The sequence below is a fragment of the Rousettus aegyptiacus genome, unplaced genomic scaffold (assembly GCF_014176215.1).
Source record: "Rousettus aegyptiacus isolate mRouAeg1 unplaced genomic scaffold, mRouAeg1.p scaffold_m13_p_14, whole genome shotgun sequence".
Classification (NCBI taxonomy): domain Eukaryota; kingdom Metazoa; phylum Chordata; class Mammalia; order Chiroptera; family Pteropodidae; genus Rousettus; species Rousettus aegyptiacus.
In genome coordinates this window covers 42,180,684-42,207,277 of record NW_023416289.1, presented here as the reverse complement: position 1 = coordinate 42,207,277, position 26,594 = coordinate 42,180,684, and the positions used below count along the sequence as shown (strand labels likewise).

Sequence of the window (26,594 nt, the reverse complement as noted above, 5' to 3'; positions counted from 1 at the left end):
GGGCTAGAGGGAAAGCTCGTTGCTAGGGAACTCAGCGCCTCGCTCCGGAGAGGCGCGACTGGGCTTGCGCGGGGTTGACGCGCGCGCCGTCGCGTTGCGGTTTGAAAGGCCCGAGCCTCGCGCGCTTGCGCACTTAAACGCGGCAGGGAGCGCCTCCTTCCCGGCCTCCCGAGCTCAAGCCCTTCTTCGGCCTTCGGGCCGGGCGGAACCCACTACATTGCCATGCCGGAGATCCGCCTCCGCCATGTGGTGTCCTGCAGTAGCCAGGACTCGGTGAGGGACTGGCGTGGGCGAGGTTGGAAGACAGAAGGGAATTCTGAGACGTCAGGGCTCCACAAGAACTTTTGGAGTGTTGAAAGGGAACTTCTTGAGAGTCTAAGGAGGGTCATGGGAGAATGTCCAGGAGACTATAAGGGAATTCAGGGAAAGATGTGGAATAGGGGCCTTCAGGGCATTTATGGAAGTTCTGGGGAGAAAAGTAGGAATAGGGGAGCTTGCTTGGAGAGCCCATAGGTGAACTTACAGGGGAAAGTGTCCTAGGGAACTAGCGGCAGACTGGCGGTGGGGCAGGGAGTGGGGTGTGTGTGGGGGGGAAGGATTAACGAGGACTCTTAAATCTGGGGAACCCAGAGGGCTTGGGAGGATTCAAAGGACTAATTTGAGAGCGGAGACCCAGCTTTCATCTCCGTGCCCTAACTCTCCCTTTCCCATTCCTATCTCCAGACCCACTGTGCAGAAAACCTTCTTAAGGCGGACACTTATCGAAAATGGCGGGCAGCCAAGGCAGGCGAGAAGACCATCTCTGTGGTGCTCCAGGTGATCCTGCCCTACCCCTGTCTCCTTCCTAGGAGTCTGGAGACCCAGGGTCTGGACTCTTAAGCTAACTGGCAGTGAGTTGAGGCACTTTCTCCTTCTGGTCCTCAGCTTCCTTACCTGGAAAATGGGCAGGTAATGATTGCTCTGCCGGGTAGCAGAGGAGAAAGAAGATCTAAGGAAAGATGACTAGGCCAGGGCTGGCCATAGGATCAGTGTGTGGGCAGGTAGGTTTCTTTTGCTTTCCTGGCCTCAGTTTCCTCAGCTGGAAGAGATTGAATCATTGCCATGTATCTTGCTTTCTGAAGTCAGTGGGCTCAGGACTGGAAGGCACCTCAGGAGATCATCTAAGCCAATAAGTCCCATTTTAGAGGTGGGGAAACTAAAGGGTCGGGAGGGGGAGAAGTGAAGTGGCTAGTCCAGGCTACCATTTCTAGACTGCTGGCCAGGTTCTTTTTTGAGTGTGGTCTCACCTATTTGCAATCCCGTGATGTTGGAACCAAACAGGAAAGGGTGCTTTGACCTTAGATGGTTACAGAATTCCAGACAGGCTTTTCCTGTCCTCAGAAGGAAACTAGTGGGAGAAGAGAGCTAAGTGTGTTTTAAGCATCTGCTCTTTGCCAGATGCTGGCCTGGGTGTTTTAGCTGCACCGAGAAAAGATCTGGCTCTTCAAAGGGGCGATGTGATGTAGGGGCTCTTGTCCCCAGTAAAAAATGGCACTGCCGAGACTTGAACCCACAACTGAGTGTCAGTACTCTCAGCTGCTTGTCGTACTGCTTTGTGTTCACATGCTGGCTTGCTTGATTTTGGCCACATTCCTTACGTTTGAATGTGGAGGTGTTTGGGGAGGAAGGCTCACGTGATGGTGTTTGATACTGAATGTATTCTTGGTGTCTTTCTTGCCCAGTGCTTCTGAAAACGTTTTGTGTCACAAAACCTTTCGAGAATATGAGAAAAGCTGAGGAGTCTCTTTCCGGGAAAAATACACAGACCTACTAGATTTTCTGAATGATTTTGGGAGTTTAAACACCTCGTAAGTCCCTAACATAGCAATAATAATGACAGCTAACATGTATATTCACTGCTACAACTGCCAGTCATCATTTGAAACACCTCACATGGATTAACTCATTGAATCCTCGTAAATACCTCGTGACATGGAGTTTATTATTATCCTCATTTTACAGATGAGGAAACTGAGGCCCAGAGAAGTTATGCAACTTGTGTAGAGCCATTGGGAGATGGACCCAAAAAATGTCTTTTAAAAAAGTAAACTGGGGAGATACGGGTTGCTGACGGTTTGGTCCTGGGACCTAGATTCAAGCCCCCAACTCTCCCTCTTACTCACTCTGTGACCTCAGGCAAATTGTTTTGTTTCTCTAAACCTGTTTTCTCATCTGTCTGTTGAGAATAATGAGATCCAAGCCCAAGGTTATTGTGACAATTTGGTGACATAATGTCTGCAAAAGTGCTTTGTCAACACCTGAGTGTTTGTGTAAAGGGAGGGATTCATGTTTTTATTACTGAGTGATGATTCTGCTGGGCTCTCTTGTGATCAGGGGACCCCAGGAGAATGCCATCCTTTTCTGCATCCCAGTTGCAGTGAGAGCAGAGAAACTGGAGGCAGAAGAGACAGGACATGGGAGTGAGGGGGCCAGAGGGGTCCGAACGGGGCACAGGGTCCTCAGGCCTGGGAGACTGAGGGAGGTATTGCTGCTGTCACTGAAATGAGAAACCTGGAGAAAGGGCAGCGTGAGAAGGTGATATGTTCAGTTGGCATGTCCAGGTTAGATGTGACTTTGGGATATCCCAGGGGTGACACCCAGAAGGCAGTTAGGGATCGAACGTGGAATTGGAGACAGATGCGGAAGCTGTCAACACAGGGACAGGACCTATAGACTCAGGAGCAGTTGGATTCATTTGTTCATCGAATAATCATTTCTGAAGCATCTTCTACAGGCCAAGCTGTTTTATGTATGTATGTATGTATGTATGTATGTATGTATGTATGTATGTATATTATTTTTTAATGTTTACATCACCTGGTATTCCTAGGTGGTCATCCAAGTATTAACCAGGCATGACCCTGCTTAGCTTCTGAGATCAGACGGGATCAGGCATGTTCAGGGGGGCATGGCCGTAGACTAGGCCAAACTGTTTTAGATACTGGGGCTGTATAACAGTGGACAGCAAAGACAAACATGTCAGTCCTGTGGAGCTTTCATGTTAGTGGAGGAAGTCAAAAGTAAAACACAGGTCAGCTGATGAGGGCTGTGGAGAAAAAGTGAACAGTTAAGAGGAATGGAGAATGCCTCAGCTGGGGAAGGCGGCAGTGGTGAGAGGTTTTTATTTAAGTAGGGAGTCAGAAGACCTCCCCGAGAAGGTGACACTTGAGGTATGCGGATATCTGGGGAAGAAGCACTGGCTCCTAGGTGGGCCGGTGCCTGGAGTGCTGGAGGAACGGTGAGGAGGCCAGTGTGGGTCGGGTGGAGTTAGCCAGGGGGAGAGAGGTCAGAGATGAGCTAATGGGGTGGGGGTGGAGGGCCCCAACACACTTAAGGCCTGAAAGCCATCGTAAGGACTTAAGCTTTTACTCTGGGTGAGACAGAAAGACTCTGAGCCGAGGAGGAGAACAATCTGATAGGTTCTCACAGAATCCTCATTTCTATTTGAGAATAGAGTACAGGGGGCAACTGCAGGAGCAAGCAGCATTGCAGTGGTTAACTTATGGTAGGTCAGAGACCTTCTGGAAAATCCGACTGCCAATATGCAGGGTAACTCTACATTTACCGAATGCTGACTTTGGTTCTCTTCAAGCAAGCGATGAGGCAGAAGTTGCTGGACACCAAGACTCATAGACTAATCTGTGTTTTCCCACGACCCTGTATTTTTTTCCTCTCAACAATATTATGCAATATCCAGATATTACCACACTGGGTTCAGCCCTCTGTTCATGACAGCCCACACCCCTTTTTTGTTTGCCAGGCCTCAGGAAGCTCTGTCTCCAACTTGTCACCTGCTCCCATGAGGGGAGTTCCCACCTCTTTGCTAACTTCTGGGCCAGAGGCGATGGCTGGAACATAGTCCAGGTGGAACTCCAGCACCCCACTGGAGGTGCGTTCTTAGAAGACATGTTCAACAGCAAGGTGGCTTGGGTTTCTTTTTTGTTTTTCATTGGTTTTCTAATCACTTGGTGGCCAAGTTGGTTTTTACCTTCTTTTGATGTGTAATGTGTGCAGCAAAGTGCACAGTTCTGTGAATCCTCACAGACTACAACCCGTGTGCACCAAACCCAGATTAAGTAACAGGACATGTCCAGCACCCGCCTCCCCCAAATGTGCTCCTTGTGCTCCTTCCTGTCACCAACCCCAACAAGGGTAACATAGTCCTGAGTTTTCACACCATTAATTGGTTTTACCTGATTTCGAATTTTGTATAAATGGAATCACACAGTATATACTTTTGCGTCTGGCTGTTCTCACTGCACACTACCTTCGCGTGTTCCATCCTCGTTGGCTGGGTGTAGCTAAGGCTGGATCATTCTCACTTCTGTATAGTATTCCGCTGTTGGAGGTAACCACTGTGGTTTTGCTTACTTTTTGAATGGGTATTATATGCATATGGTACAGAGTTCAAAAGGCATGAAAGAGCACACACTGAGCAAGTCCCCTTCCCCACCCAATTCCACTTCCCCTCCCCCCTCACCTGACTCCTGCTGCCCAGTACCCCCCCGCCCCCGACGCCACCACCAATAGCCGCTTCTCGCGCTGCCTCCTCCATCACTGTGCACATATGAACATGTACATCCACTGCCCCCACGTCTTTTCAAAAGCACATAATGTATATACTATTCTCTCCTTGCTTTTTTCCAAGTAAAACTATATCTTGGAGATCATTGTCATCGGATAAAATTCTCCCTTATTCTTTTAAGTGGTGGGTGACATCACCTTTCATGAATGTAGAACAGTTGTCTAACACAATGTCTCTCAGGAGCTCTGCAAACCTTCCACGTTTCATTTGTTTTGCTATCATGAATCGTGTCTCTCTGAGAAGGGTACACACAAACGCAGGCCACTGATGATAGTCATCTTGTGCTTAAGCCCTTCTCCTGACAGCCGACACTTACTGAACACTCCTTTCCTGAGATAAAATGTACATAACATAAAAAAAAATCACCATTTTAACCATTTAATTCACCATTTAACCATTTAACTCAGTGTACAATCCTGTGGTTTTTAGTATATTGACAAGTTTTCTGCAACCATTATCACTTTCTAATTCAGGAGATTTTTATCACCCCAAAAAGAAACCCCATAATGATTAAGCAGTCAATCTATTCCCCGCACTCAGGTTGCCCTGGCAACCACTGACCTACTTTTTGTCTATGGATTTACCTATTCGGGACATTTCATATAAATGGGGTCATATAATACATGGCTTTTTGTGTCTGGTTTCATTCACTTAGCATAATGTTTTCGAGCTTCCTCCATGTAGCATGGATCAGTGTGTTTGTCACTCCTTTTTATAGCTGAATAATAATCCATTGTCTGGACATACCATGTAATGTGTATTCATTCATAAACTGATGGACATTTGGGTTGTTTCCACCTATGAACATTTTTATAAGAAAGTTTTTGTTAATCAAAAAGAAGAAATTCAAGAAAGTATGTGTGTGTTTAAAACCCAAGTAGTGATATATTCAATGAGAATCATTCATTTAAAATACAAATATATACATTCTACTAGTCGTGGGGCCCTGTGCTTCATATTGTGGGCGAGGTAAAGATGTTGAATTTTTATCTCAAGGATTGAAATAGGGGAATTGAGAAAGAGTATTGGTTTATAGTCAGACAGTCGGGTCCAAATTTATGTTTCAGTTATGAGCAGCGACATGTGAGCTATATATTTGACCTGCCTGAGCCTCAGTTTCCCCATCTGTAACAGACCTCCCCCACTCCTGAGGCAGTTGTGAGGATTCAGTGGTGCCTGGCCCAGATGGAACTTCACTAGCTGCAGTAGGCAGAGTAATGGCCTAAAAGTTGTCCACATCCGAATCTCCAGAACCTGTGAGTGTGTCTCTTTATGCGGGAAAAGGGTCTCTGCATGTGTGATCAAGTTAAGGATCTGGAGATTAGCCTGGGTTATTTGGGGGAGGCGATGTAATCCCAGATTTCCTTATGAGGGAAAGAGGGAGGCAGGAGACAACCACAGTGAGAGAGAGAGATATGAAGACGGGGGCAGAGGTTTGCCTGATACCATTGCTGGCTTCGAAGACAGAGGAAGAGGCTAAAGCCAAGGAGCGCAGTGACCTCTATAAGCTGGGAACGTGGCAAGGAAACAGATTCTCCCCTGGAAACTTTGAGAGGAATGCAGCCCTGCTGACCCTCGGTTTTAGCACAGAGAGAACAAATTTTGGACTTCTGACCTCCAGTCTGTGAGATGTGTTGTTTTTAGCTAGGAATTTTGTGGTAATTGGTTACGGCAGCAGTAGGTCACTAGTATACCAAGTACTTAGCACACAGTGAGAATCTGCAGATGTCAGCCATGATGATTCTTGTGTGACAGATGCGGACACTGAGGCAAGTGGCTCACCAAAGCCACTTGGTCAGGGAGGGCAGACTTAGAGTTATAACTCAGGACCTTTGTTCCTTCAGCAAATGGTCATTGGGGGCTTCCTGTCCATCTGTCCGTCTCTTCCATCCATCCATCCATCCGGAATGTGTTGGAGGCCACCTGATAATAGTGTCGGCTGTCATGGAGTGTTTGGTCTGTGGCAGGCACTATTCAAGGGGCCTTGTGTGTATTCCTTGTTTGACTCCACAACACTGTGAGGTAGAAGTTGTTACTGTCTCCATTTTATAGGTTAGTGAACTGAGACCCAGAGGCTGGAATGAAACCATTTGCTCCAGGATCACACAGTAGTAAGAAAGTAGAACGGGGAAGGACCAGATATTGTTCTTGATGCTGGAAACACAGTAGGGAATGACTCAGGTGTTGCCCCTGCCCTCAGGGAGCTTAAAAGTCTGGCTGAGGAGATGGATGCTAGACAAAGACAAACAAAAATATAACTATATAATGTCAAGTGGATTACAGGATAGGGAGTAGCACCTCGCCTGGTAGGAGGTGAGGGAGGCTACTTTGGTTGGTTTGAAGAGGTGACATCTGAGCAGAGACCTGAAAGGAGGCAGCCATGGAAGGTCGGGGAGGGGTGGTCTAGGCTGGCAGACTACAGGTGCAAAGGCTCTGAGGTGGGAAGGAGCCGGACAGTGGCTGGAGAGCCATCAAATGTGACAGGAAGCCGAGGAGTCAAACTGGGACTTGTCGTGTACCTGGGCAGCTGCCGGCGCAGGGCTCCAAGCTGGGAGCAGCTGCGGAGGCAGGCGCAATTCCAGGGAGGCCCCGCTCAGCTCGGCCTCAGCAAGGCCCGCCCCTTGGGGCCTTCCCCTCCAACACGTCCAGTCCAGCATGCCGTCCAGCACGCCGCGAGGTGGCAGAGGAGTGCGGTGGACTCCAGCCAGCCTGCCTGGGCTCACGTCCCAGCTCTGCCGCTCACCAGCTGTGCGACCTTAGGGAAGTTACATAACCACTTCCTGCCTCCGTTTGCTCACGTGTAAAATGGAGATAATAATAGCCACGGCCTCGCAGAGCCACTGTGGAGAGAGGATGCATGCATTCAGATGTTCACTGCAGCTGTTATGGTTGTTATTACCTGTGTCATCTCAACTCCCTTCTGAGGGACGGTTATTATAACAACCCTCCCCTTTCACACGTGAGGAAGCTGTCGCTCAGGGAGGCGCTGTATGTCACCCAGGGTTGCACACTTGGAAATGGCAGGGCTGGACTTGAACCTGGGCTTGCCTCTCACCTCAAGTCCAGCTCCTTCTTGGGAATGCTCCTGTGTGTAGCTGTGTGTAGCTGCGTGCAGGTGACGTTGGGGCAGCCTCCTGACGGGGAGGTGATAGGACAGATCGGAGCATGAGCTGGTTCCAGGCGGGGTCAGGGTAGGGTGGTGGACTAGGTCCCTCCGAGGGCTGGAATAACTTGTCATTCCAGGATCCAAATAGAGGAGTCCCAAGTTAGAAAGCAGGAGACTTGCTGCAGCCATGCCTAACTGCCTGCCACCCCCATGTGGCGTTCTACACCCTCACCTGTCAGAAGGGATGGCAGGTCCTTTGGAGGAAGCCTTCCCACAGAATGTTCTGTCCTTTTAACAAATAATTATCAAGCATCGACTAATAATGCCTCCTGCCTGACAGCAGTAGAGTGCCTATTATATGCCAGGCCTGTGGCCATGGTATGGGTGGGCATAATCCTAGGTATGGTGATCAACCTCCTTTTACATATGAGGAAGCAAAAGCTCCAAAAGATTAGAGGCCTTGTAGCTAGTGTGTGGCAGAGCTGGGATTTGAACCCAGGAAACAATAGTGAGCAGAACCAGACTGGGCCCCTGCCCTCAGGGAACTTCCATGGAGTCCTGTGTGGTGGAGGTGGATGACTCTGACATGTGCTACCAAGGAGGGCTGCATGGCAGAGTCAACAGGAGTCGGGGAAGCAAGTGTGGGGCTTTATGCATTCAGAGAATATTTTTTGAGCTCCCACTCTGTGCCTCGCCTTGTGAAGCAGGTGACATAGTGGCACCACTAGGCCATGGTCCCCGCTGTCACAGAGTTGCCATTGCAAGGAGTCATGGTGGCTCAGATGGGATTTCTCCCAACCTTAAGTCCCACAAGGAGCCCCGGGGCAGAGCAGGTGCTGACAGTGGGCTTTCTCTCTGCAGTTGGAGAAGGAGGAGCAGATACACAAAGTGGAGATTGGAAACGATGGCTCGGCCTTCGTGGAGGTGCTGGTGGGCAGCTCGGCTGGAGGGGCCGGGGAGCAAGACTACGAGGTGAGCCTTTCCCCAGATTCCCCATGTCCACTTCCCCCGGGACTTCCTGGGTGCCAGGCTGGGGCAGAGATGAGTCACAGTGACCGCTGCCCTCCGGAGGAGCCCAGTGTATGGAGGAGATGGGTGACAAACCGTGCATGGTGGATAGAGACCGAGTTTGCCTTGTGGCTGCATAAACAACCAGGGCACATGTTCTAAGACTCACTACTTGAGAGCAGAACCACTCTCACACATCTTGGCAAGTTGAGATTGGGCATTGTGTGGGATGCCTCTGTTAGTCACTGTATTTTCAACAAATGTTTACAAGAAGGAATGCCTTTTGCTCTATCACAGATACTTAAAAAGTTGGCACAACCCATTTTTTTACTGGTTGAGTTAATTAGATCTGGATTAGTGAGATCATAATTAGCCATCTAGTTAATCAACGAAATGTCTTTGGGTAAAAATAAACCTACTGTGAGAAAGAGAGTTTACAATTTTAAGTAAACAAACCAGTTTTCTACGAGATGCGTTTTTTTTGCTTGTAGTGACAATTGTTTTTAATTCAGGTATATTTTACATACAATAAAATTCATAGATCTTAATAGATAGGTCAAAGAGTCTGACGAATGTATGCACCTGTGTGACTGTCCCCCGAATCAAAACATAGAGCATCCCTGAAAGTCCCCTCCTGTCCCTTTGTAGTCACTCCCCTCCTCCAGCTCTGGCAACCTCCAATATCCTTTCTGTCATTATCGATAAGTCTTGTCTGTCCTAGAATGTCGTGTACATGGAATCTCACAGTATGTACCTTTTTGTAGCTGGCTTCTTTCACTCAGTGACCTGTTTTTGATATCCTTCCATGCTGCCACCGTGCCAGTGGTCCGGTCCACTTTATTGCTGAGTCACGTTCCGCTGTAAGCACAGCCCAGTTTGGTTTTCCATTCCATTTCTGTGGGTGGGCACCTGGGCTGTTGCCACTCTTTGACTATTATGAATAAAGCTGCTGGAGCATTCTTAGACAAGCTTCCGTGTGGAGATTTCTTTTGGGTAAACACCCAAGAGTGGAATTGTAAGGTCTTAGGGTAAGTATATATTTTATTAGCCTTATTAGAAATTGACAGTTTTCCACCGTGGTTGTACCATTTTCTGTTCCCTTCAGCAGCATGTGAGTGGTCTCGTTGCTTTACATCTTTATCTATACTTGATAAAAGTCTTTTTAATTTTTTAAATTTCAGTCATTCAGATGGCATGTTGTGGTATTTTATTATGGCTTTAATGTGCATTTTCCCAACAAGTTATGACACTGTGTAACCTTTCATGTACTTGTTAGCCATTCATTTATGTCTATTCAAGTCTTTTACTTATTTTTTATTAGGTTGTTTGTCTTTTTGCCATGGGTGTTAACCACGTCCTTTTTTCAGACTCTCTTTTTTTAGATATGTGTATTGCAGATTCCCCCCATCCCCCCGCCCAGTCTGTGACTTGCCTTTTCATTATCTTAACAGTACCTCTTGATGAGCAGAAGCTGATGAAGCACAGTCTCTCAGGTTGTTTTCTGTTTTTTAATGCTTAGTACCTTTTGTGTCCTGTAAAAGATACTCGTCTATCCCAAAGTCATGATGATAGTCCCTGTATTAGTTTCCTATTGTTGCTATAAGATTACCACAAACTCAGTGGCTTAAAACAACACAAATTTATCATCTTACAGTTCTGGGGGCCAGAAGTCTAAAATCACTCTCACAGGGCTAAAATCAAACTAATGGCAGGGTTGCATTCTTTCTGGAGGCTCCAGAAGTGGATCCATGTACTGACCTCTTCCTGCTTCCAGAGGCCACCTGCATTTTTTGGCTTGTGGCCCCTTCGTCTTCACAGCCTGCGATCACGTTACTCCATCTTCCTCATCTGGCCCTGTCACCCTTGCCTTCCTCTTTCTTACAAAGACTCTTTTATGATTATACCGGACACACCTGGATAATCCAGGGTCTCTCCCTGGATTGGGTAATCTCCCTATTTCAAGACCCTTAACTTAATTGCATCTGCAAAGTCCCTTTTGCCATACTCATAAATTCTAGGGGTTAGAATGTGGGCATCTTTGGGGGCTATTATTCTACCTTCTGCCGTCTCCTGTGTTTTCTTCTAGAAGCTTTGTATTTTTAGCTTAGCTCTCTGATCCATTGCAAATGAATTTTTGTATATTATGTGAAGTAGGGGACAAGTTTCAATGTTTTTCCTATTTATTTTTTATGTTTGTTGAAAATACTTTTTTGAAAAAAGACTTTCTTTTCCCCATCGAATTGACTCTTTTGTTGATCATATATGTCGTTTTCTTTCAGTCCTTTCTATTCTGTTCCTTTGATGTGTATGTCTATCTTTATTCCAATACCACACTGCACTGTCTTAATAGTAAATATTTAAAGCAGATTGTATTGGACTTCCAGCTTTAGTCTTGAAGATTATCTTAGCAATTCTAGATCCTTTGCATTTATTTCCACATAAGTTGTAAAACCAGCGAGTCAGTAACTTTCAGAGCTACAGAAAAGTTGCAAAAGTGGTACAAAGGATTCCCATATACTCTTCATTCATGTACAGTAGTGACCCCTTATCCTCAGTTTCACTTTTCGAGGGTTCAGTTACCCACAATTAACTGCTGTCTGAAAATATTAAGTGGAAAAGTTTCAAATAATTTAGAAATTTTAAATCGCGGGCCATTTTGAGTAGCTTGATGAAATCTCATGCTGTCTTGTCAGGACACGACTCATTCCCTTGTCCATCGTCTCCACACTGAATACGCTATCTGCCCGTCAGTCACGTAGGGCTGTTGGTTATCAGATTGTCACGGTATTGCGGTGTTGCATTCAAGTAATTGGTATTTTACTTAATAATGGCCCCAAAGCCATTCACATAACTTTTATAGTAGCATATTGTTATAACGCTCTATTTTATTCGTTATCATTATTAACCTCTAACTTTGTCTAAGGTACTCTCTAAAGTTTCAGGCATCCACTAGGGATCTTGGAATGTATTCCCCTATAGATAAGGGGGGGCTGCTGTGCATATTTTTTTACTGAACTGAGAGTAAGTTGCGTCCATGATATCCCTTTATCCCCTTATCCCACACTGATGAATATTTCCTAAAAGCAAAAACATTTTCTTACTTAATTTCAGTACAGTAATCAAAATTAGGAAATTATCATTGATATAGTACTCTATCATCTGACCTCAGACTTTATTTGGGTTTCCGTCATTGTCCCAATAATGTCCTTTATAGCAGAAGAAAAGTCAGAATCATGCATTGCATTGATTGTTCCCGCGACTATCTTCGTATTTCGTGCCAGTGACATTTCTGAAGAGTAGAAGTCAGGAGACTTTTTAAAAACATCAGTCATTGTTCAAAATGTCTGATGTTTCTTCATGATTAAATTTAGGTTATACGCTTTGGGCCAGAATACCACAGAGGTGACTTTATGTTGTTCTCAGTGCGTCAGATCACAAGGCACATGCTGTTGATGCTTCATTACCGATGACGTTCACTCGGAGTGTTTGGTTAAGGTTGTATAGTCCAGATTTCTCCGCTGTGATATTTCTATTTTGCCCTTTATAATTAATAAGTACCAGGTAGGGAAGTACTTTTAAGAATATGTAAATATCTTGTTACGTTTTGAACTCACACTCACTAATTTTAGCATCTATCATTGTTTCTTGCCTAAATTATTAATGTTATTTTAATATATTTAAAAATTTTTATTTTCCATTTGTTGATAGCATAAAAAATACAACTGATTTTTGTATGTTGACCTTTTGTCTTGTGACCTTGCTAAATTCACTTATTAATTCTTGTAGGAAAATCCCTTGGGATCTTTTTACATAGATAGTCATATTGCTGTCAATACAGTTTTGCCCCTTTCCAATCTTTTTTCTTTTTCTCATCCTTTTACACTGACTAGTATCTCTAATACAATGTTGAATAGAAGTGGTGAGACCAGATGTCCTGGTCTTGTTTCTAATCTTAGGAGGAAAGTGTTGATTCTGTCACTATTAAATATGTTGGCCGTAGATTTATTTATAAATGTTCTTTGTCAGATTGAAGACGTAAAAAAGTAAGACGTAAAACTACTTTGGTGAGAGCTATTTTTCATCAGTGTGTTGAATTTTATCAAGTGCTTGTTCAGCTCTACGAAGTACATTTTAACAAGTGAGGTTTTCCTTTAACGAACATTCTTATTCTCAAGGTTATATAAGTTGTAAAAAGATAAACTGAGGCCCATTAAATTTTGAAGAGTTGATTTGAGCAAATAATATGAATTGGGCAGCCAAAATTGGAAATGATTAGGGGCTCTCTGTGGGTGGCCTAGGGCAAAGGTTTTTATAGAGAAGACACAGAAGCAAATCAAAGAAATTATTTAATTGGCTGTAGCTTAAACAGTTGCATTATTTGGGAAAAATCTAGTTATTTGGCTGTTACGATAGTTGTTCTCGAATTTCATTTTCTCAGATTCAAGAAATTTAATTGGCTGTTTATGATTAGTTCTTGCATTTTATTTTCTGAGACTTGAGTGCACTGACTCTGGCTTAGATTGTAGTTTGTTTACATAGGCTACCTAAGGCACTAGAGTCATCCCACCCAACCTAGTAGCCTCCTTGTTTAACTGTTTTAATAGTCAGCAGTTTCGAGGACTTTTTTTTTTTTAAAAAAAGAAGTTCTCTGTTTTTTGTGGCAAATAGATTTAGATCAAAATTCTATTTTATAATATTGAAAACAGAATAAGTTTGTTTTTAGCTAAAATTTTATCATCTCTAATAGGGGAATGTTTATTATTCACTCTTTTATCTATCTCAAAAGATGGAATGGCTGGCTTTATCCTTTCAAAGTCTGAAAATGCATATGCCAGCAGTCTCCCATTCTTTCGAAGTTTTTAGTTAAACTTCCTTTGGAGTCTCAGATTTTCGTTATAACTTTTAGCCAAGGCTGAATTAAAGACTCTGGAGCTTATAATGTTTGGCTTCCACCCAGAGACTAGGTAGGGCTGGAAGAGCCAAGAAAGAAAAGGAAAAAGGACAGAGTAGGGTGGGTCAACATTGATGTCACCTGTACAGTAAGTCCTCATTTAACATAGTCCGTGTGTTCCGCAGCTTTAAGTGAAGTGACATTATAAAGAAACCAATTTACCACAGGCTAACTGATATCAGCAAGAGCTCAGTTCCTAAGGCTTCTCGTCACCATTATAAAGAGACATTCACGGCCCTGCTGCACAAATCAAGTGTGTGGTACACGTTCTGATAGCTGACACCATTTTCTACAAAATCCGCAGGTTCTGTTTTTTCCCCTTCAAATTCTGCAAAAGCGATTCATGAGCTTTTGAGATTAACACAGTCTAGACAGTAAAGGTTTAGTCATGGAACTTTATAGATAGTGTTGGATAGTAAAAACAGTGTGATAACTGGGGTCGTTTTCTCTTTACAATGAATGCGAGGAAAGTATATTCAGAGGAAGTCAGCCTCTCAGTGTGGGTAGCCGCTGCCAGGCACAGTTTGCATTGCCCCCTCATTTTAGTCAGATGCTAAGTTCAGCTCCTCTATCAGCTCAAAGTCAGGCCTTTTATAAACCATTATGATCAAGGCCAGGGAGAGATGACTTCCCTTCTATATAATTTTCTTTGTTATTTCCTTTTCATAATCAGAGCTAAACACAAAAAGACATATAGTTATAGTCTATGTTTTTCTTAGCAAAAGGCTTTTTTTCTAATTTGCAAAATTTCACAGCACGTCATTTAGAAAGAAACTGAGTAAGTAACAGGATGTACCCAACTAAAGTTGGCTTACTGCGTAAGACAACTTATTGTTTCCTTAGGAGGAAAGTCCAGCATTAGGCAGACCCAGAATTCATCTAGAAGCTTAATAGTCAGGATGCTTGGTTGGCCCCTCTCAAGTCTTTTGGACTTGCCCTCGTGGCTACAAGATGATTGCTGCTGCTCCATCCATCACCTAGCCACATCCAAAGCAGGAACTGGAGAAAATGGAAGGGCAGGAAATGGCTCTCTTCCATCCTCTGTTTCTCTTTTTAATTTTTTTCTTTTTCAATCACAGTTGACATCTAACATTATATTATAGTACTTTTAGGTGTAAAGCATAGTGGTTAGACGTTTATATATTTTACTAAGCGATTTCCCCCCATCAGTCCAGTACCCACCTGGCACTGTACATAGTTACTACAGTATTATTGATGGTATCCCCTATGCTGTACTTTACATCCCTGTGACTATACTGTAACCACCAATTTGTTCTTCTTAATCCCTTCACCTTTTTCACCCAGTTCCACAACCCCCCTTCCCATCTGGCAACCATCAGTTTGTTCTGTATCTTTAAGATTGTTCATTTTGTTTGTTCATTTATTTTGTTCTTTAGATTCCACATATAAATGAGATCATATGGCATTTATCTTTCTCTAACTTGTTTCACTTAGCATAATACCCTCTAGGCCTAGAGACCTCAAGGCAGGCGTGGACTGGATCTGGTGACTCCTAGCCTATTTCGGCCTCCTGCCCTTCGCCCAGCCCCTAGGATGTGTCATTTAAACCTGCCAGTCCCGGTTGTCATTTATGTGCCTTCTCACAGGTCCTTCTGGTTACCTCGTCTTTCATGTCCCCTTCTGAGAGCCGCAGTGGCTCAAACCCCAACCGCGTTCGCTTTTTTGGGCCTGACAAGTTGGTCCGGGGAGCAGCTGAGAAGCGCTGGGACCGCATCAAAATTGTTTGCAGCCAGCCCTACAGCAAGGTACCTGAGGTGGGAGCTGGGGAGGCAGGTCTTTGGTCCTGGGTGAGGAGAGAGCTGAGGGGCCAACGTGGACTCGCAGAGGGCTCGGAGGGCTGGCAGCTGGTGTCCCCATGGGACTATGAGGAGGCTAGGAAATGGATTTGAGAGCCTCCTTTCCCATGAGGCTGTTTTCCTGGAGGGAGTCTGGGACTGCACCCCAGGACCTCACAGGGACTGGGGGAGGGGCGGCTGACTTGCTAGGGAGGTGGTCTAGGAGAGGGGCCCTGTCAGCCAGCACCAAGAGAATGGTGTCAGACGCTGGGTTCAAAACCTGGCCACACCGCTCCTTAGCCGTGTGACTTGGGCAAGTGACTTCACCTTTCTGGCTTCAGTTTCCTGATCCTCGTAGGGTTACTATGTGTTAGGAGGCAAAGCTATGGTAACAAGACCCAGTGGTAATGATGTCACACAGTAGAGGTGTCCTTACCTGTGGAACCGTCCCGAGAGGTGTTTGGCTGGTCGTTCAGGGACACAGGCTCCTCCCATCTTAAGGCTCTGCACCCAGCTGGCAGAGCGGGGAAGAGACTGGAGCATTTCTGTGTTCCCAAAGCAGCACACAGCACTCCGTCCCCTTCCACAGGCAGGAATTTGGGCATTCGTGCCCAGATGTGCTTGGACTCCCAGCAGCCTCTGCCAGGTGCAGTGAGGCTGAAGGGGCTAAGGCATGTAAAAGACTTAGAGCCTCGCGGACCTGGAGTTAGGGTCCCATGACAGCTCGTTGCTGTTGCTGGCCACGTTATCATCTGGGCACCTCCCTAGACGAGGGAAAGAGCTAGAGAGTAGTTGCCTTAAGTGAAAGGGGCTTGGGGTCAGGGTTTGGTCCTTGGCCAGACTCCCTGACCCCCACCCCTCCTTCCCCAGGACACCCCCTATGGCCTGAGTTTTGTACGGTTTCACAGCCCCCCAGACAAAGACGAAGCAGAGGCCTCACCCCAGGTAATCTCTGCCTGCCATCCCCAAGAGCCTTCCCCCTGCCTCTTCACCCCCACCCTCCAACAGCCCACCCCTTGCAATGGCCTTTCGGCACCTTAGAAGGTGACCAAGCTCGGCCAGTTCCGCGTGAAGGAGGAGGATGAAAGTGGCAGCTCCCTGAGACCGGGCGCCCTCTTTTTCAACTGGATCAATAAGACATCCACTGGTAAGTATGGAAGATGAGTCGTGAGAGAGTGGGAAGAAAGGGCCTTGAGGCCCGGACTCCTGGGGCCGGGGGAGGGTGGGGGTCGGAGGCCCTGACTCCTAGATCACTCACTGCTGGGATTCGGGAATTACCCTGTGTCCCATGGGTAGGAGCTAAAGGGTCTGATGGCCCAGCCCTCATCCTGGATCCACTTCTTCCCTCTGTAGCCACAGCCAGTGACCCAGCAGGACCCAGCTATGCAGCAGCCACACTGCAGGCATCCAGTGCTGTCTCCTCAGCCTCTCCGGCCTCCAGGACAGTAGGCAGCACCTCCAAGGTGAGATGGGACTTTGGCGAGGTAGAGGAGGAGAAGAGAAGCCAGAGGCCTCAACTCATGTCCCTGCCCCTCAGCCTCAGGAGTCCCCCAAGGGGAAGAGGAGGTTGGATTTGAACCAAGAAGAAAGAAAGACCCCCAGCAAAGCGTTAGCCCAGCCCTCACCACCTCCCCCTAAGAGACCCAAAAGTGAGCAAATTGTATTACTGGTTCCCATAGGAGCCTGTGCTCCTGTGTCCTAGAGAAGCAGGGGCCGGGGGCTAGGGGTGCAGGTCTCAGGGAGGAGGGCGGGGGGCTAGGAGTGTGGGTCTCAGGGAGGAGGGCGGGGGGCTAGGGGTGCGGGTCTCAGGGAGGAGGGCGGGGGGCTAGGAGTGTGGGTCTCAGGGAGGAGGGCGGGGGGCTAGGGGTGCGGGTCTCGGAGGAGGGCCGGGGGCTAGGGGTGCGGGTCTCAGGGAGGAGGGTCTGAGGGAGGAGGGCTGGGGGCTTAGTTCTAGTCATGCCAACCGAATCTACTCTGGCTTCCGCAGTGCCGGCACCCCCCCGTACCCCAGCCCCTGCCTCGGTCCCTGCCGCAGCCCAGGGAGCAGTGTCAGGGAAGCCCCGAGGAGAAGCCGCTGCGCCCCGGGCACCCCGAGCCAGCCCACAGGAGCTAGGGAAGGTCCTCGAGGGTGTGGTGGTGGTGCTGAGTGGCTTCCAGAACCCCTTCCGCTCAGAGCTCCGGGACAAGGCCCTGGGGCTGGGGGCCAAGTATCGGCCCGACTGGACTCCAGACAGCACCCACCTCATGTAGGCCCGTGCCTCCTCCCCACCTCCCTGCCGCTTCTCCGTCTCCCTCTGTCGCCTCCATCTTACTTGCTTTCTCTCTCCCTGTTGCCTGTTCCCCAACCCGCCTTCAACTCATTTTCTCTCTGATCCTTATGTCTTTCCCTTGGTTTCCCTATGTCTTTTTCTCTTCCTTCCATTCATATTTCTCTCTCTCTCTCTCAGCTCTCCTCTGTCTTTCTGTCCCCCTTGCTTCCCTCTTCCCCTGTGCCCCTCAGATCACAGCTGACTGACACTCCCCCTTCTGCTCCCCGCAGCTGTGCCTTTGCCAACACCCCCAAGTACAGCCAGGTGCTAAGCCTCGGAGGCCGAATTGTGCGTAAGGAGTGGGTGCTGGACTGTCACCGCATGCGTCGGCGACTGCCCTCCCGGAGGTGAGGCCTTGCTGCACGCGTGTGGTGGACACGTGCATGGACACGCACACGCACGCACACATGGGTCCTACAGGCTGGGCCCGGGGACGGGAGAACTGAGTATCGGGGCCTTTTTAGATTCATTCTGAGCCAGATCCTAAAGCCCCTGCTGGGCGCCAGGTTGGGCTGCACAATGCTGGGCACCTAGGCGTCAGGTCCTGCCTTTGAAGACTTCTCACTTGGATGATAAAATAGTGTGGAGGAAGGTCCAAGGGGAAACCACAGTGAGCGGGGCTCTGCAAGGATGGGAAGAGGTTTACCAGGCTGAATGGGCAGAGAGCATGGTGGGTGGAGGAGCCAAGGGTGGGGTCACCCTGGCGTCCACCCGGAGCAGTTGCAGTGGGAGGCAGGGAGTGGCAGGAGCATGAATCTAGGGCAGCAGGAGCCATGGAAGTCTTCGGAGCTGGAGAAGGCCAGGGTCAGATCTTGGGCCCATGGACTGTGGGAGAGAAGACAGACCTGAGTGTGTTCAGACTTGAGGCTGTGCCTTGTGTATTTGAGAGACGTCTGTGTTTATGGGGAAGCGGAGGCTGGGACATGGATGGGGTCAGCTAGAAAGGGCTTGCCTGGCCAAGGCGCTGCCCTCCGTCCAAACATCTCTGGAAGCCAAGAGTGTTTTTCTAGGTTTAGTACAAACTCACTTGGCTGCATGACCATCCTGAGCTGATTGAGGTTATTTATGGACTTTATTTATCCCATTAAGTGTGTCATCGCATTTATTACAGAAATATGCGTGAGTGTGGTTTACAGAGCACTCCTTCCTCCCTCCTGGGAAGTGTTATATAACAATTTCTACACTTGCCATTTGCCTCTCTGATCTGAAAAATTCAAAGTCCTGCAACCTGCCTGGCTCCTCTGTGAGTACTGGGGAGCCACGCAAGGTTCGAGAGGGGCAGCGGCTGGCTCTTGTAAGGGGTGTCGTAAAGAGTGTCGAGGAGAGGCTGCAGGTGGGGACCCTAGAGGAGGCCAGGGCCTCGGGGGTAGAAATGGGATGGATTGGGGACACATTTAAGAACAGAGGAACTATGTTTGGATTATTGTCTGCCCGGGAGGGGTGAAAGAATATGTGGAAGAAAAGGCAACAACATAAACAGTATTTGCAACTGGGTTTTGACCAAAAAAAATAAATTCAGAAATCACTTAATATTTAAAAAATGTGATGATAGATGGGGGATGGCTTTCCCTACAACAATCACAAATTGAGTTTTAAAAATCTTTTAATTTAAAATTTAAAGAATCTTTAAAGAAAAAGCTTAGTAAACCTCCCATTGATTCTTCTGTCAACTACTACACTTCGAAGCTTCTGAATTTACCATGAATACCCGCTGTGCAGTGAGTGCGACTTACCTGGGCAGCGTTTCACCAGCTTTGAAATAATCGAATCGTGTGCTGAAGGGTCTTAATGTGCACACCAGGAAAGTAAAGCCAACAAGTTCATTGGCTTCTGCTGCGTACTTTTCCCTACGATGTGGGGCAAGTTAATCTCTCTGTGCCTTAGTTTCCTCACCTGTAAAATGGGGCTAAAATAGCACCTATCTCAGGATTCAGTGACCCTCTATTTGTCAGGTGTTTAGAATGGTGCCTGGCGCATAGGAAATCCTACATAAGTGTTAGCTGTTGTCATTAGAACAAGGAGAATTTTTTTCCTGGAGTGTCAGCAGCTTTAGGGAATTTTCCTTTAACTAGTAGGCATTCTCCCAATGAGACTTTGATTCTCAAAGGGGAAAATTATTTCTGATTGTTTTCCTTTCTGAAATGGGGCATTTCTTCCCCAAGAGGAGGGGCAGCCAGGCATTGCTCAGGTTTCCCGTGTGGGTGGCTGGGGTGATGGGCTCCGTGGGGCCTTTTGGGGCTGAGAGGAGAGGCAGGCTGGGAGAGCCACTGTGGTTTCGATACTGGGAATTTAATAAATGCCAGTGGCTGTTGCTTCTCAAGCCCCCTCCCTGCCTGCCCCAGAGGATGCGGTATGCTGTCCGTCTGAGGCCTGATTCCTCCTGTAGGTACCTCATGGCAGGGCCTGGCTCCAGCAGCGAGGACGAGGGGGGCCCTCACAGCAGCAGCAGCGGGGACGAAGCCCCCAAACTAACCCGAAAGGTCCGATGCCCCCCACCCGGGTGGGAGAGGGTGTCGTGGGAGGAGGACGTGGGTCTGTTGTGGTCCCCACACTCCACTCTTGCCTCCTGAGGCACACCCCCCCCCCACATACTCACACTCACACCCACCCAGCCTCTTCTTACTCACCCTCCCTCCTCAGCGCCCCCAGACCAAAACCAAGCCCCCTCAGGCAGCAGGACCCAGCTCACCCCAGAGACCCCCGACCCCAGAAGGGATCAAACCAACCTCACCAGGGCCCCAGGAAGATATTGACACCGAGGGGGAGAAGTCAGGTCAGAACCTGAGGAATGAGGGCCTGGGTTCTGGATCACTGGGTCTGAGGGATGAGGGGGCTGGGGGCCGGGACTCTTGGGTCTGAGGGAAAAGAAGTTTGGAGACCCAGACTCTCATATCTAAGAGGGGAAAGAGATCAAAGCCTGAGCTCTTGGGTCTCAGGGAGGTGGGGCTGGATCTGGGGAGAGGAGGACGCTGGGGGTTAGGGTGTGGGGTGCCTGTGTGAGACTGGGAAGGAGGGTCACCTGTCTTTCCAGAAGACAAGGTGCTGCTTCACAGTGACTAAGCTTTTACTCACAGGAGGACAGGACAACGGGGCAGAAGATTCTGGGGATACTGATGATGAGCTGAGAAGGTAGGGCTGGGCCTGGGGGGCAGGGTGGCCCCATCCTGGGTGGAGGGGATCTGGTCTTCATGCTGTCCCCCCACCCCTTGGTTCCCTTAGGGTGGCCGAGCATAAGGAACAAAGGCTGTCCACTGGCCATGGGGAGAACGGTGAGGACCCGTACGCTGGATCCACAGACGAGAACACGGACAACGAAGGGCCCCCAGAGCCTCCTGACCTGCCGGTCCCTGAGCTCCCGGGTAGGAGACCCTTCCCTCCCCCTCTGGAGTCAGGTCTGCCCCTCTCGGTTCTCAGCCATGACTTGCCCAGGCCAGCCTCGGGATCACTGCCCTCCCTGTGACTTCTCTCACTGTCTACCCCCCTCACTGACCCGCGCCTCCCCACCTGTGTACCCCTCAGTCTTATTCTCTTCCCTTTGCATCCTCCTGTCCTTCCCCCTCTGTTCCTCTCTCGATCTCAGGCTGTGACCACCTCTGTCACAGTCTAGCACCAGGCCTGACCCCCTTGGCTCCGTCCCAGGTGTGAACAGCCACCCATCACCTGGGGCTTCAGCTCCTTCCATTCAGGATCACCTGGGGGGCTTTTTAAATCCTCAGACATGCAGGCCCTACCCCCAGGCTGTTTTGTTGGTGTGGGGTAAGGCGAGGTACACGTGATGTGCGGTGTGGTCTGTCTGGGACCTGGATGGTGTCGGCATTGCTGTTTGTCACCCCAGACATGAATGCCCGGGGCGTGGGGTGGGAGCAGGAGTCAGAGCCTCTGCCGGGTAGAGTGGAGGGAGAAACCAGGTAGCCTGAGTGCTGAGCAAGCGTGCGGTGGCCGCTGGAAGAAGCTGTTATCGCTGGTTCCTCATGGGCGATGGGCAGGAAAGTTCTCTGACCCTGCAAAGCCCCAAACGTGGCGTCAGCAAGTCGATGGCCTGAAAGATCAGGTGAAATGGAGTGAAGAAAGAGCCTTCCCAAAGGTCAGAGCCAGAGAAGGCACTGGTCGAGAAGGAGCATGAGCCCAGGTAAAGGGGTGGCTGGCTAGGTAGTTGCCGATCTAGCCAGGCTCATTAAGTGGTACCAGCCCGTCTGATTTACTTTGTGTAAGACACACATTGCAGTCATAAGAATTGCGTCTCTTACCATTAAAGCCAAAAAAAAAAAAAAAAAAACACACCCCAGACTGTTTGAAGGCTGAAGATTTTAAAACATGGGGCCTGGCGGGGAACCGGTGGCTGTCACCATTCCACCACCAGGTGTGTGTGAACACCCCTGTCCTGCCATGGCCACAGCCCTCCTGTTTTGTCCCCCCGTGTTCTGTGGCTCCTGGAACTCAGGGGGCCTCACCTTGGCTCTTCCCCGTCTCCCCCAGACTTCTTCCAGGGCAAACACTTCTTCCTGTATGGGGAGTTCCCGGGGGACGAGCGGCGGAGGCTCAGCCGCTACGTCACAGCCTTCAATGGGTCAGTCTCCAGGGGTGGGACAGGGATGGGGAGGGGGCGCTGGGTCAGGGGAGGGGGCATGGCAGGTTGCGGGAAGGAGGGTGATCAGGAGGGTGGAGAAGGGGAGTGCCCCGCGGGATAGGCACAGGCCATGGAGTTCGTTGCCAGCCCTGCTCACTGCTGGGCAGCCCTGCTGCATAGCTTCCCCTCGGTGTCCTCTAAACTGAGGTCCTCACCACCCTTCTGGAAGGATTTGTGACAGTGGGAGCTGTTGGTAACATGGAGGTGGCAAGGCCGGCCCACGGGAGAATGGAGATCCACAGGCAGCCTCTAGAGGACATGGGTGGGGATAGCAGAGGATGGCCTTTGAGAATGGCTGGAGAGTGGGATGTCTGCAGAGGGGACACTGATTCTCAGTCTCCTTTCTCCTGTCAGGGAGCTTGAGGACTATATGAGTGACCGGGTCCAGTTTGTGATCACAGCACAGGAGTGGGACCCCAGTTTTGAAGAGGTGAGTCCAGAGGGGCAGGAAGAGGGAGACCGAGCCTGCCGTGGCATCCCTCTCCTTGCTCACACGTGCTCCCCGCCCCAGGCCCTGATGGACAACCCCTCCCTGGTGTTCGTCCGCCCGAGATGGATCTACAGCTGCAACGAGAAGCAGAGGTTACTTCCTCACCAGCTCTACGGGGTGGTGCCCCAGGCCTGAAGTACGTGCTTGTGCACGTGTGTATGTGTGCGTGTACGCATACACACGCGCACGTGCACACACATGAGTTTAATAAAGGTGACTTGGTTTGGAGCCACTGCCCCTCTTCGGGAGTCTCCCAGAACCTCCAGGGGGCTCTCAGCTTTCTGTCTTTCTGTTTAGTTTTTGCCTCCCCTCTGAGGACCAGGCTCTGGTAGAAAAGGAACTCTTTGTCACTTCTCCCTGGCCCCTCCGCCCTATGAAGGCAGCTGGCAGGGAATTGGGGATCCAACACTCAGCTGATTCCAACCTTCTCTCTGGGCCTTTTCCCAGGTCTTGGTTGTCCCTTGTGGTGCTGGTGGCCTGGGTGCTCTTGTGTGCCTCTCTCTTGAAGTCTTAGCTCCCCTTGGCCAGGGATGTCTCCCTTTCTCCAAGGCTTTCAAAAGTAGCTCTGTACCCGTCACCAGCATGGTTTTATTATCACCTCATTGGGGAGTCGGGGAAGGGGAATTTTAATCAATCCACCAAATCCTGACCCCTTCAAGACCGTACCACATTTAGGGTGGGAGCTGAGCTGGGTGTTAGGGAGTCCAGGCAGAAGGTGGGATGGCAGGGGCTGTGGGTGGGCAGGGGCCAGGAAGTGGCCACCGGGTTGGTGGTGGGGCATTAAAGAGCATTGCCACCTGTGGTGAGGAGGCTTTAGCGGCAGATCTGGCTGGAAAGGTGGGCACAGTCTCTGCAGCTGTGCTGTCCGACGTGGGAGCCACTGGACATGGGTGGCCATTTAAATTAACTACAATGAGATGAGAGGAAAAATTCACTGCCCCAGTCACACTGGCTACACTTCGAGTGCTCAGTGGCCGCTGTGTTGGATGGCACAGACAGAACATCTTTGTCCTGAAGGGCTGTTGACGCCAGGTCAACCTTGGACTTTTCCTGGGGTGGCGGGGGGTGGGTCAGGAAGGAGTTTGAGCAGCACAAAGGGCAGGGTCACCTGGGTTCGAGATCTGCTCTTTGGTAACCTTTTCGTAGACATTCCAGGCCCTTTCCCAGCTTCTGCCTCATCAGCTAAGCAAGGGTCTCAATCCTTCCCCCTTCTTGACCTTTGTGTATTCATCTGTAAGGTGAAGGTGGTATTAGGCTCTGCATTCACTCTTTCGTTTATTCACTCTCACATGTACTGATCACTCACTATATTTGTTTCCTGTTGTTGCTGTAACAAATTACCACAGACTTGGTGTCTTAAAACTTAGCAGATGTTTGTAATCCTTTAGGTCTGGAGGTCTGAAGTCTGAAATGGGTCTCACTGAGCTAAAAATCACAATATGGGCTGGCCTGTGTTTCTTTGGGTGGCTGAAGGGGAGAATCTGCTTTCATGGCTTTTCCCGCTTCCAGCAGCTGCCCACACACCCTTCCCCTTTATAGTCAAAAGCAGCAAAGGCCAGACGAGTCTTTTTTCACACTTCATCATTCTGACACTGACTCTTCTCATTCCCCCATGTTTAAAGACTCTTGTGATGACATGGAGCCCACCTGGATCATCTGCGATCATCTCCTTGTTATAAGGTCAGCTGATTAACGACCTTAATTCCTTCTGCTACCTGGATGCTTATTTGCCACATAACCATTTCTAGATTCCAGGGATTAGGATGTGGTATCTTCGGGAGGTCATTGTTCTGCCTATCACACCCACTGTGATTGAGACACGGGCTGCAGTGTGAGAAAACACACAAACCCCGACATCCTGAGGCTGACATTCTGCTGGGGGAGAGACAGTGGGTGCGTACTGCAGTGGTCAGTGCTGAGAGCAGATAAAACAGGGCGGCGTTACTCAGTGATGACAGCGGTTGGCAGGGGCCGGTATTTAGGTAGGGTCATGGGGGAAGGCGTCTCCGAGGACTTACTCTGCAAGGACTTGGTGGAAGGCAGTGTCTCTGGAAACCAGTCCAGGCAGGGGAAAAGCAAGTGCAGAGGCCCTCAGGCAGGACACGAGGAGCAGCAGGGTGTCAGGGTGTCAAGAGACCCAGGATCCACCCTGACTTAGCACTGCCATATTATTTGGTTATAGACCAATCCTATCTCATGGCCTCAGTTTCCCCATCTGTGCAAGGTAAGGTTGGACCTGATTAATACCTCTCAAACGAGTTTGCACTGGCGAAGCGTTGATAGTGGTGTTTGCTTTGGAGGAAATCTCTCCAAATAGCCCTGTCTGTGAACACGGACACGAGTCATGCTGCCAGGTTTGGAGGAGACTCGATTACTTATCTACCCCCAGCACTCCCTCAGGGCCTTGCCATGTGGCCTGCAGTCTGTTCATTTCCATGTCCCTGCTTGGTTCTACACCGTATGCTGGAGATTCCACAAACCATCTCAATCCATCTTCCACACCTTTCAGATCTCAGCCCAGACATTATGTTATCAAGAAGGCCTTTCCGATAACCGCTGTGATAGTATATGGTAGGTATACACTCTTACCATACTGTATCATAGTTCTAACTTGATTTATGGCCAAACAGACCAATCTCTTTCTCTATAATTTTCACTTTTTGTTTCTTAAAGATTCTTTCACTACCCTTGAGGTTACTAAGATCTTTATTTTCATCTAAATATTACAGAGTTTTGTGTTTCAGATTTAGCTCTTAAACCTCTAGAAACTTTTGTGTATGGTGTGAGGTAGCGATCTGCATTAGTTTCCTATTGCTGCTGTAACAAATTACCACAAGCTTAATGATAACTTATTTATTTTCTTATAGTTCTGGAGGACAACAGTCCAAAATCAGCCTCAGTGGGCCAAAATCATGGCATCAGCCGGCCTGGGCTCCTTCTGGAGGCTCTAAGGGGGAATCCTTGACTTTTCCAGCCTCAAGAAGCTGCTGAATGCCTTGTCTCATGGCCCCTCATCACTCGTCTCTGCTTCCATTGTCACATCTTCTCTGACACTTCAGTTTTCCTCTTTTCCATATAAGGACCCGTGTCATTACACTGGGCCCACTGGAATAATCAGGGAGACCTCCCTATCTCAAGATAAAATCCATAATCACATTTGCAAAGTCCCTTCTGTCATGTGTAAGCTAACATACCAGCTTCTGGGGATTAGGACGTGGACCTCTTTAAGGGACCATTATTCTGCCTACCATGTAAGTTTTTTCCATCTCTCAACTCACAGATTAGCCTGTCCTTTCTCCACTCATCTACCTCAGGGTTTGCAAACTACAGTCCATGGACAATATCCAGCCCATCTGCTACTTTTGTAAATAAAGTTTTATTGGAACAGCCACACAATCATTTAGGTATCATAACGTGTGTGGCTACTTTTGTGTGATGATAACAGAGTTGAGTAGTTGTGGCAGATGCTGAGTGGCCTGCAAAACCTAAAAATATATACTAATATACGTGATCTGGTCTTTGCAGAAGTTTGCCAACCTGATCTACAGGTGAGGGTTGATGCGTGTCAGGACCAGGCTCCCTACTTGTTCTTCAAAATGGACTTTGTGTCATTATGTTTTTGTTGTTGTTGTTTTGCCACTACTTGTTATGCCACTCCCTTCACTAGACCAGGTCTATCTTGT

General features: G+C 48.7%; 1 protein-coding gene and 1 pseudogene across 9 annotated transcripts; one reads left to right on the top strand and one right to left on the bottom strand.

The window, feature by feature from the left end:
* The first annotated feature begins 114 nt into the window (after positions 1 to 114).
* Positions 115 to 26,310, top strand: XRCC1 (X-ray repair cross complementing 1). Of its 9 annotated transcripts, none has more exons than XR_004954281.1 (20): positions 115 to 273; positions 724 to 816; positions 8,592 to 8,702; positions 15,297 to 15,455; positions 16,356 to 16,430; positions 16,527 to 16,632; positions 16,839 to 16,948; positions 17,023 to 17,134; positions 17,473 to 17,731; positions 18,025 to 18,141; positions 20,181 to 20,274; positions 20,435 to 20,567; positions 20,869 to 20,923; positions 21,014 to 21,153; positions 22,271 to 22,361; positions 22,776 to 22,851; positions 22,933 to 23,047; positions 24,660 to 24,804; positions 25,421 to 25,482; positions 25,779 to 26,310. XR_004954281.1 is itself a non-coding variant. In XM_036231689.1 (18 exons), exons 1-17 carry the CDS (start codon positions 223 to 225, stop codon positions 23,044 to 23,046), a joined length of 1,896 nt encoding a protein of 631 aa, XP_036087582.1. In that variant the 5' UTR covers positions 115 to 222; the 3' UTR covers position 23,047; positions 24,660 to 26,310. The 9 variants fall into 9 exon arrangements, 5 of the variants coding, with proteins under 5 accessions (XP_036087582.1, XP_036087584.1, XP_036087581.1 ...); XR_001597256.2 differs by lacking the exon at positions 24,660 to 24,804 and adding an exon at positions 24,534 to 24,591; XR_004954280.1 differs by having other exon boundaries at positions 24,660 to 25,482.
* LOC118611919 lies at positions 2,845 to 2,959 on the bottom strand (annotated as a pseudogene).
* Positions 26,311 to 26,594: the final 284 nt, after the last annotated feature.